The sequence below is a fragment of the Carya illinoinensis genome, chromosome 11 (assembly GCF_018687715.1).
Source record: "Carya illinoinensis cultivar Pawnee chromosome 11, C.illinoinensisPawnee_v1, whole genome shotgun sequence".
NCBI lineage: Eukaryota > Viridiplantae > Streptophyta > Magnoliopsida > Fagales > Juglandaceae > Carya > Carya illinoinensis.
In genome coordinates this window covers 35,613,908-35,625,621 of record NC_056762.1, presented here as the reverse complement: position 1 = coordinate 35,625,621, position 11,714 = coordinate 35,613,908, and the positions used below count along the sequence as shown (strand labels likewise).

At 34.9% G+C, this 11,714-nt stretch overlaps 1 protein-coding gene across 1 annotated transcript; it reads right to left on the bottom strand.

Moving 5' to 3' along the window:
* Window positions 1-1,007: 1,007 nt before the first annotated feature.
* LOC122280354 (cation/H(+) antiporter 18-like) lies at window positions 1,008-7,148 on the bottom strand. The gene is made up of 4 exons (XM_043091209.1): window positions 6,944-7,148; window positions 4,580-4,844; window positions 2,526-3,527; window positions 1,008-2,409 (listed from the first exon to the last, which is right to left on the bottom strand). Exons 2-4 carry the CDS (start codon window positions 4,781-4,783, stop codon window positions 1,165-1,167), a joined length of 2,451 nt encoding a protein of 816 aa, XP_042947143.1. The 5' UTR covers window positions 4,784-4,844; window positions 6,944-7,148; the 3' UTR covers window positions 1,008-1,164.
* Between the last annotated feature and the right edge of the window lie 4,566 nt (window positions 7,149-11,714).

The window sequence follows — 11,714 nt, the reverse complement described above, 5'->3', positions numbered from 1 at the left end:
TCATGAGTCCGATATTGGAAAGATTATATTCTCAATTATTGTTGTTAATATTTGGTACAATTGGTTATACGGCCAATATAGAAGCATGCCAATTTAAGGACTATTGGTGGAAGCCTTGCACGCCAAAGCTATTGAAAAGAGTAATGTTAGATACACTAAAATGTATAAATTTTATGCACTCTTTCTTAAAAAAGCATAGTTCAATCTAAAAAAGTTTATTTTTTATATATAGGTCTCATTTAAAAAAAATAAAAATAAATGAAATTTACACACTTTAAGGCTGCATAAATCATACTCCTGTTGAAAAACTAATTTTAAGACTATCTTGCAGCCTTCTTTCTCTTAAAAGAGAAGAGAAATAACAAGTCCCACCCGATCCCCATTCACTATATATATCTTTTTATTTGATCCAACCATCCAAGTACTTCAACGGTTCACTGCCTCTCTTCTCATTAATTTATTTGTTTTTTTCTCACCTACTGGTTTCGAATTAATCTGATGTTTCTAAACGTTTGATTAATTGTTATGTACACAAAAAGATTATATAAAATAAATCTACAAATTAATATAATTTCATAAGATTCGTTAGATTTAATTTACAATAAAAATAATTTTATACCACATCAAATTATATCGATTTGTGAATTTATTTTCGTATAATCCCTTTAGATATAAAGTATTTCCCTTATTTCCCTTATTTTATTAGTCACGTTGTGGAAGGTCATGATACATGCAAAAGAAAATAATGATCACGATTGAAGATGGTGGCATTGGAAGTTTGGAACCAACTTTCTTGTCTTTACTTACTGGCCACTGATTAGGTCAAATCCTCACTATGGGTCTCCAACTTCAACTTTGCAAGTCTTTGGAGTTGGCCGATTAATACAAGCACTTCGGTTGCTTTAATTTGGAACCAGTAGATGTAGTTTTTCTGATCATAGATGCTTGAAAAAAGAAACCCATTTCAGTAGCCCAATAAAGGGGGAAAAATGAAGACGAAAACAAACTTACTTAAAGCTCAAATGTTCATGAGTCGCTAAGATAATATTGCATGAGGTAAAATAAAACTTCAGGTGACACAGACATTGAATTATTTCTTGTCACTGCTGATTTGTTTGCTGCTGCATGTACATATAATTTCATTATTAGGCCCCCATGATCCAATCATTTAGATTCCAAATCTTCCTCGCCCATCACAGAAGAACCATACTCTGGCGACACTACCCTCCTTGAAGACACTGAATTTGGCACTCTCGCTGATCTATTATTATGATATTGTTGCACCACCAAGACTGATGCTGAAATTGAGAAATCTGGAGATGTCAACAAGCAGCCAACCGGCCCAAGCTCCGGGCAGTCATGTTTCACTTTCAATGTTGCCGCTACTTGGCCCTCCGGCATTCGGCCGACCAAGAACAGATTGCATCGACTAAACTCCCGAACCACGTCAATCGTTTCTGCAGCATTTCTCATCACCCTCTCTTCAAACTTGATGGAGCTGTCATTCGAAGCCTTCCGCTTGAATTCAGCAAGAAATTTTTCATCTCCTGATCCTTGTGAACTGTTGGAGTCGTCCCTGATATTGACGATAGCTGTCTCCCCTGCAAGCTCAGGGCTTGTTCTGAAGTGAATGACTGTCAATGAAATACCGGGGTGCTCAGCCATTCGAGCACCATAAGCGACGGCTTCCCGATCGTCAATTCCTCCGAAGAACAAGACTGTCAAGGTTGAAGAAACATTACTTGCAGAAACATGGGTGCTTCCACCAAGCCCACGGTCCACCAAGATCCCCACAGAGCATGGTGAATGCTCAAGAACCCTCCGGTTGACTGAACGGAATTCATTTCGAGTTGTCTCGAGTGCTCCATCAAACCTCTGGTGCTTGTGAAAGGGGAGAATTATCATAGCCGCCCTTTTACTCTCAGCACTCGTGCATATGTCCTCGTGCATGTTAGTCATGGGAGAAATTGAAGTCATAGGGCGAATGGACACATGGCTTAGCCGCTGGAAGGCCTCGAAAGCAACGACGACTCGATCACTATCCGAATAGCGCCCCTTATTCCAGAAGGGTAGCCCATTCTTTCTTGCCTTGTGGACCATCAGAATTGCAGAGGGCCTTTCAGTTAGCTCCATGAGGTGCAATGCATAGACGCAGAGTCCTCCCTTCTTCTCAGTCCCACGTGAAGCCTCAATGAGATTGATCATCGTGGGGATGTTTTTTGTACTGTGGAAACAAGTCAAAATCCGAAGTTGAGAATTGGGGTCCTTCCTCTCAATTGTTCTATGCTTGTAATTAGCTTTGCTCATTCTTTTAGCTGGCTTATATACTGATATAACTAAAGGTGTGGTAATAAAGGTCGTGAAGATGGCCATCAGAACCATGATGGCAAATGTTTGGTCGTTCAGTACCTGCAATAAAAATAAGCTAAATTCATTAGGATCATGAAGCAGATCAAGTCCAATTACACATGAAAGATTATGAATTTTGACCTCTCTGTTATTAGAAGCCAAAAAATTCATTTTACCTTTCTGTCTTTGCCAATGTTGAGGACGATGAGTTCCACCAAACCTTTAGTATTCATTAAGAACCCCAGAGCCAAAGCCTCCTGGACAGGCACTCTGCAGAGGAGGGAGACTGCCACTGTACCAACAATCTTCCCAATGCAGGCTGTACAAATGACTAGAACAAGGAGACCCCATGACTGGAGCCCTTGAATTGTGCCTATATTGGTTTTCAATCCACTTGAGACGAAGTACAATGGAAGGAAAAGACCAGTGACAATATCCTCAACTTTTTCCACAAGAGCCCCTGCAAATGGCCCTTCCTGTGGGACAAGAACTCCGAGCACAAATGCACCAAAGAGGGCATGAATTCCAATGGCATCAGTGGCAAACCCGGCTGCCAAAACTGCAGCTAAAGTAGCACACACATACAACTCTTCCACAGGCTCACCCTCGGGGCAACGTTGCACCATCCATTTAAAGATAGGCGGCACAATGAATACACAGCAGAGAACAAAACCAGTGCCACACAAGAAAACCCACAATGAAACGAGGGGAGAGTGGTCACTGCCAGAGAGGGCAATGGCAAGAGCAAGTAGAATCCATGCAGCCACATCATTGACTGCTGCCGCGGACATGGCCATGCGGCCAACATCAGTGGTCAATAGCTTGAGCTCAGCCAGAATACGGGCCAAAACAGGAAAGGCAGTGATAGAAAGGGCCACCCCCATGAATACAAGAAACGGAGGTCCATTTACACCTTCGGAAATAGTTCCTCGGAGGACAAATGACGTTCCAATTCCTAATACAAAGGGAAGGCTAATTCCTGCAATAGCTATGCTTAAAGCTTTCTTTCCGGTTTGACGGAGGGACTTTGGGTCTAACTCTAGGCCAACGAGGAATAGAAAGAAGAGGAGACCCAGATTTGCTAAAGTATCCAACACAACGAGGCTTCTAGATGGAAAAATTGCATTCAAATAGTCTTCGTTACGACCGAGAGCGGATGGGCCAAGTAATATTCCACCCTGCCAAGAAGGCAACAAGATTTAAACTCTCCATCATAAATGAAGATGCAGCAATTAAGCAAATTAAAGAAGATGAGGATGGAACCACCTAATTTGTAGAACCTAAGTTATGACTCTTAAAAATGATGTTTGGCAACCAAAATCATCTCGATTCTCTGAAGTCAAAAGGTATTTTCATTCCTAAACATCCAACATCTATGGCGTTAAAATTAAAAAAATTAGACAACCACCACGTAGTGGTGGCTGCCACCACGGGGTGGCCAGATTCCGGTGACCACAGGAGGCCCAAATCAAGCCACCCTTTTCTGGCCACTATGGGTGGCTCCAGTACGATTTGGTCTTCGTAGTGACCACTGCTAGCTAGTAATTGGCCACCATGGACGGTGCATAGGCCATATAGCCCGATCTGGGTGGCGAAAGTGTTATGCCACGGGCGATAGGCTGGTCATATATGCTATGCTTTTTTAAAATATGTATCAAAAAAAATATTTATTTCATCTACGAAAACTGATCTAAAAAAATTTCACATCCAAATTAACATACTTGGGACTGTTTTTACCGGTGTATGCAAGTTTGATTCGACATCCGTTCGTGGTTATGAATCGAATGCCAACAAGAAACTTCTTCCGGCCATCATGGAAAGCAATAGATCGAAGTAAGTACTGTTACCAATGGATTGTGCTGCAAGCATTATTTATAGTGGTGCGACTTTCCTAGCTAGAACCATTGATCGTCAATCCAGTTTTACGCAAACAGCAATAATTGAAGATCATATTGGAAGTTACTAGAGACGTAAAGAGCACCACAAAGTTCAGAAAATTTACATCACTAAGCCCTTTATCTACCTTCACTACGAGCTCATAAAGCAAATGGCTACCACATTATGATCATTAGGTTCTCCTCAAGTCCTCTCTAATTAAAATAAATGAACTACGACATCCCATTTTTTCAAATTTTAAAAAATCTCTCTTAAAATTCCAAGACATGTAATTATTTTGTGCATATTGGCAATACGTGGCCGTCTAGAATTATAATGGAGAACGGGAACTTACAACAATCTCTGCAATCACTCGAGGCTGTCTCAATGGCCTTAAAAGAAAAGCGAGAATGCGTGTAAGGGTGACAACAAGACATATCTGCACGATGGCCAGAGGGAGTGCATAATGAAGAGGATTATCCCCCTGGAACACCCCATTAGACGTTGCCTTCATCGGCCCTGGACACGGACTCGACAGTACCGTAGCATTGCTAGCCATCTTGATTATTATTATTATTTTGCAGCAAATATTCCAACCCAGCGTCTAAGATAATTAGTTCCTGCGTGATTTGAGATACCCATATATATATGTATATTAGTTAATTTTCTCTTTATAACGTACGTACAAGGAAAGAGTACAGAACAATCCTCTCACGCCCAAAACTTGCAGAGGCAATATCAAGTTCATGCACCTAAAATAAAATAAAAAATAAAAAAAGAGATAGGTGGACCCAAACAGATCGAGAAAAATGATGCACCACTTCAATTAAAACACAAAACAAGAAATAAAATCATTTTTTTCCACTGCCAAAAATAAAAGAGAACTTAGGCCTAGTTTGTTTACACAATTCAGATAAGATGTTTAGTTAAAAGTTGAATAAAATATTATTGTAATATAATTTTTTAATATTAATTTTATTTTAAAATTTTAAAAAATTGAATTATTGCTTATATTCTATATAAGAATTTAAAAAAATTATAATAATTATATGAGATGAGATTAGATGAGGACAGGTTTGGCAAGTGGGATGAGATGTAAAATTCTCATCTAGTTTTATCATTACAATTTTTTCAAATTTACACATAAAATATAATAAACAATTCAATTTTTTTAAATTCTCAATTCAACCTTTTTAAATTTTAAAATAATAATAATATTAAAAAATAATATTTCAAATTTTCGTCTAAAATAAAAAATTTGACATCTCACCATGCAAACCAACATTTTTGTGTAAATAAACCAAACCTTAATCACTATTAGTACTAGATTCCTAGCAAATAGGTAAAATATATATATATATATATATATATATATTTATATATATATGGTAGCTGAGGTTGCCAGGTACGGAGTCGGTAAATCCGTAGATGTGGCATTTGTCGGCATAGATGGTTGAAAATATGGAACAATTATTTTTATTTTTAATTTTTTTTCCAACAAGAAGCTCGGTCATTTTATAACACAAATATCATCATAAACTGCAGTATCATTAAACCATGCTATATATATCGTTGATCCCATATTTGGGCAAAGAAAATGGACATCAAAATAGCATATGATGGACCCACCTACCAAGACATTCATGAGGCACCTCTAACTAATAATTATAAAAAAATAAAAATAAAAATGTTGTTTTTATTGACTTCTAGCCAGCAACCAAACAAATCCGAGGAAAGCTGATTTCTAACATGGGTACCTCTCCTAAAACCATTGTTTATAGGAACAGTCCGACCCCATAAGAGACACGGGAACACTTTCTTTAAAAAACAAAGATACTGTATTTTATAATTTAAAACAAAAGGCAATCAAGTGGAAGTGGTAGATGGCAACTAACAAAAGGGCCTTATGTTATATTAGAACATAGGTGGAAGTGGAAGTACTATAATTCCGCGGGATCTGACGCGTGGAAAGCGCCCAGCTATTGATAATCCAACTAAGCCATCCACTTATTATCTTATCTTATTTTATAAAAATAAATTTATAAATTAATATAATTTAACATAATATTTTAAATTTATTAAATAATAAAAATAATTTTATAATTAAACGAATGATACCGAACTATATCAATCTGTAAAAATTTATTTTTGTAAAATGTTTTTATAATTTAAAATATTTGTTGTTAAAAATACACCAACCCATCGGTGATGCTGGCATTGTTGTCATTTGACACAAAGGGAGAAAAAATAAATTCAAAAATTCAAAGTGATGAGACACACATGGCTGACAATGTATTTGTGTAGGAGGTGACTATGGAATTTTACGCATAGCCCACGCAACCATCGCTGAAGTTGAATGCCATGAGTAGGGGAGGATAGATTTTGCAAGGACTTTAATGTCCCTGTACCTCATGGAATTGACAACTTCTAGCGGTGCTCTCTCTGTGGTCAGAAACCGTATCGTTTCGATATGGAAATTTTCCACTCCTTACCCAGGTGAAGGAAAACCACAAAACATGGGACTTTATGATACCCACTTCAAATTTAATGGGACAGATTAAAAACCACGAACAAAACGCCTTGCCACTGGTTTGGTTGCCGAGAAAAAGCGGGAAAAGAAGGGAAAACCTAGAAGGACCGGCCATATATCCCATGTTTCGTTTTCCAGAAGATTTCTCGGCATCCAAACACATGCGAAAAAAAGATAGAGACGAGTCACCTGGATCTTCCTTCGCGAAAATTCTGATTGCACAGTAGTACTGCAACGTGCATGCAGTCTAACAGCCTTAATAATCGTCTCTGCATTTCCACCGAGAAGATTTTGTGGGACTCCTGAGTGTAATTTCTCAGAATTTTCGTTCGAGAACGGATCGGGAGATCAAACGGATGTGTTTCTGTGCCTATAGAGAGATATTTTCCAAAAGTTCGAATAACAGAGTAGGGGACAGAGTTGATGCTCAATTGCTCAAACGAACACATATATGAACGTGCAACCGTTAAATTACTAAGTTAGCCACAAGAGCTCTCTTGGCTCAATGGACATCTTGGTAAATGTGGCAACACCTGACATTCCACATAGGCACGTATAGGGTGTCAAATCGTGTTAACGGGTCGTGTTCGTGTCGTGTTGAGACATGTGTATTACAACTAATGGGTCAACCCAAACACGACCCGTTAAGGATTTCGTGTCAAAATTCTAAACCCTAACACGACCCATTAAGATAACGGATTGACACGACACGACCCGTTATAATCTGTTAATGAATTTTAAGAAAAAGTTAACACGACACGACATGACACGTTATGACCCGTTTAACCCGTATAGACACGAACACGACCCATTAACCTGTTTAACCTGATTAATTTTATATAAATATTAAAATCACAATGTCTCTAAAAAAATATAAAACTAACTACAACTACAAATTACAATCTAAATAATAAATATATCAAAATTAAAGTCCCAACAAAATAACAAACTAATAGTGCTGCAGTGCATAATTAGAACACCTACGGTTCTACACAAGTCCAACTATTTTTGTTACATTACAATTGAATTAAATTTAAGATTGAAAACTTGAAAAAGGAAAAAAAAAAAAAAATCAATTTAAGCTTAACGGGTCAAAACGGGTTGATCCGTTAGTAACCCGTTAAGCAATCATGTTTTAACAGGTTGATCCGTTTTGATCCGAATCTGATAAGACTAAACCCAAACTCACTTTTATCGTATCGTATTCATATTAGATTAACAAGTCGTATCACAAATTGCCACATCTAGGCACATACTTTCCTGGTTCCTCTGTTTTCAAAGAGTCGACACCAAATCTAAATAAAATAAAAAATAAAAAAGTCAAAGCCTCAAGAATCCGATGGATTGGAGGGAAATAATAAAATATCGTCTTTTTAAATTCGATTTTGTTCCATCAAAATCAATAAAATCTTAATGTCCTATTTTTTATTTTTAATAACAGTTATAAAGTATATAAGTATCATATAATTATTTTTTTTTAAAAGTAAAATTTATTATTAAAAAATTAATTTTTTTATATAAATCTCATATTTATTTATTTTTTTCAAATAAATATACAATTCTCACAACATTATTCATTTTTTTATTCACATGTTCGAGAGAAAAAAATAAAAAATGAAACACAAAGAGACCAAGAAGATAACAAACATTATGATTCATATATACTTTTCATCTTAAATGTATACAAACATTGTAAAAGACTAGCAAGTGAAGCATCACTATTTTCTGAAACTAAAAAATAAAGAGATTTTATTTGCAGTTCTTAAGTGAAGATTGTATGTGCAAAATTTTTATTAAATGAGAAAAATATCATCTTATGAGAAATATTTTTATAATTTTTAAAAAAATTTAAATATAAAATTACTTAAATCTATATTAGAGTCCTCAAATGAAGACTATACGTAATATTCTAGAAAATTTGTTAAGACTAGTGAAAAATAAAAGCCATGGCGTAAGATATTTGTTTCTTCTGAACAAAAGTAAGAGGCACACAAGGAGGATATGAGGTGATACAATTATCAAATTAGTATCATTTTAATCCATTGTTTTACCCAAATATCACTATTTTCCTAACCAAGAAAGAACAAAAAAAAAAAAAAAAAAGATGATGATTGAAAGGATGTATCTCTGTCTATTCTAGTATTATGATGTGATTTGTCTGTTTTAACTAGTATTTATCCTCTCATTTCATGCAAGTTTTTAGACTTTATTTTCTAAATAAGAATACTCAAAACTACAATACCACTATCTTACCTTATTAATATCATGTATAAGTTCTAAATAAACAAATCTTCTACAGACCTTTTGAAAAAAAAAATGGATCACACTAATAAAGAAAATGTTTTTCTTAAACATTTTTATGGTGTAGTTTATTTTTTTACAAATAGACTGTACACGACTTGTATATTTGAGACTCGTAAAAATAATTACTCATCTCACTATTATTTTACTTATCTAACATGAAAATATTTAATAGCTCTTAGATAAAAAAAATAAAAAATAAAAATTAAATACTCAGATGGTAACTTTGAGAGAATAAAATCATGGAAGCAAGTAACATTTTCCATATATATAATATATAGTTGGTCCCTAAAATCATCACACATTTCTTAAGGATGGGCTTGGCTATTATATTTGTCAAAAGAGTTTTACTACATATAAATAAAGTCGCATATTAATCTGCGTACTAATACTGATTTCTTTATACTTAAAATTTTAATTAGTATTATTTTCAATAAAATCTATTTTTTAACTAATCATAATAAATTGATACATATATTAATACATAATTGTGCTTATTAACTAAATTTTTTCTTGCCAAAAATATATTTTTAAGGCTGCACTTGGTTCGCGGAATGAGGAACGAGAATTCGTATTTTTGAGGGAATGAAAATGCTCATTCCTATTTCTGAAGGAATAAAAAGCGATCGATATTATTATCAATTCATGACAAGTACACATTACACATCATTTAAATTATATCAAAATTTTAAAAAATAATCCAGGTATATATATTTTTTTCTCAAAAACCCACTTGAATTATTTTTCAAAAGTCTAAAAAACTAAAATTATAAACCTAACCAGGAGGAGGAAGCCTCCCTCTCCTTCCATGATTTTTTTTTTCTTTTTTTTCCTTCAAGGTGAAAAACTAAGATTTACGGTTTTAAGACAATTCTTGAAAAATACATGCATTACAAGAAGACTCGCATACTTCTAATCGTTCAAAGGATAATGGTGGTTTATAAAAATTACCGCACGTGGTCTTCATATGTAACTTACAATTGCGCTTGATCCTCGCATGCAACTCTTTCTGGCAGCTTTTCTTGTCACACACATTGGATTGCTATAATTGCTACCACCAACTCTGACTTTTGTAGCTGAAAAGAAAAAAGATTGTGACCTTCATAACCATCACATATTTCAAAGCATGGTTTTGAATTTTATACCATACCGGCTGGTACGGTCGAAATATTTAGTTTCCATGACTTAGACAGTACAGAGAAGGATATAGTTTCATACCGGACAGGATTTTGACTGTTTCGGCCCTTACTGCTCGATATTTCGGCATTTACCTTTTTTTTCTTTTAATTTTTTTTTTCATTTTTTCAAACTGCAAACTCATTTTTTTACCCTCAATTCAGATCAGATTATGTATAATTTATATATATATGTATTTATATTTAATTTATTTATATATAAGCTATTATTTTGGAATATAATTTTTATATATAATTTATTTATATATCGACTATTCCAAAACGGTACATGAAACGGAACCAGTATCAAAATATATCATTCCAGTGCCTTAACTGGTATGACTTTCGGTACAGCATTCAAAACTTTGTTTCGAAGTCCATTAAAGTTGGTCCAAATTGTAATCCATCCTTTTTCATTCTTGTTTTCTTTATTGTATAGTTTAAAAAAAAAATTTATCATTTGTCTCCTGAATGGTTTATCCATTGTAGAATAGTACTTAAATTAACTTAATCTTGATTGGAATGATAACATTCAATTTTAGGATGGGTTACATATATCATTTAACTTAATTAACTTAATTTATTCGATGGCCTTTCTCTGTGGACAAAGCATTCTCTTAAATTATTTAACTGAATTTAAGTCAAACCGTGGAGTTAGAATCTAGATTTAAGATTTTTAATAAATGTTAGATATAGATTTAAGGAAGGGAATTTTTATATAAATTCTTAAAAAATTAATGAGACCTACTATTAAAAAAAAAAAAAGTAGCTTAGGTTTGTACCTAGCATTAATCTAATATTAAACATATTATCAGTTAGCATAAAATATTGTTTATATTTTAATTTTTTTTTTGAAAAAATACCATTGGCTGTGAGATCCATATATTCAACTTTAAAAGAAAAATTAAAACAGTAATTATTTTTTAAAATTATTGGTGTGAAATGCTTCCCGCAGGTGTGACGCCCCCAAAATCCCCACGCCCGAACACGGGGAAATTGAGACGTCCGGATGGTGACAACCCGGGTCACCATCCCATCGTCGGGTGCCGAGTGTGTGCAAGGCAACAGATGTGTACAGAGAAACTCGCAGCGGATAAAGAAAGTCATAACTAAGTACCAGAATTTCTTAACGTAATACAAGCTGTTTAAAACATACATAGATAAAAATATTACAAAACACAAATGCAGTTTTAAACAAATATAAAAGATAGCATCAGCAACCCGGCGGAGCCGCATCCTCGGGCTCAACCTCTTCCTCCTCATCCTCAACTCCTGCACCAAAAGCTACGGAACCACAAATGGTTCCGCAGGTAAGTAAAACCCCAAACACTACCAGATAAAAACACATATAACTCAAACAAGATGCATGAAACATGCCCAATGCACAAAGCCCAAAAACACCAGTTTTCCACACACGCCAAAAACCCATTTGGCCCAAAAACATATCCTTTCCGAAAAACACGCCAAAAGCCACATTTGGCCGC

Excerpts from the sequence above, each read along its gene's own strand:
- LOC122280354 (XM_043091209.1), bottom strand. The coding sequence starts at position 4,783 with ATGGCTAGCAATGCTACGGTACTGTCGAGTCCGTGTCCAGGGCCGATG. Across the intron at positions 3,528-4,579 it reads GAGTGATTGCAGAGATTGTT|GGTGGAATATTACTTGGCCC; the intron begins GTAAGTTCCCGT and ends CCTTCTTGGCAG. Across the intron at positions 2,410-2,525 it reads ACATTGGCAAAGACAGAAAG|GTACTGAACGACCAAACATT; the intron begins GTAAAATGAATT and ends TTTTTATTGCAG.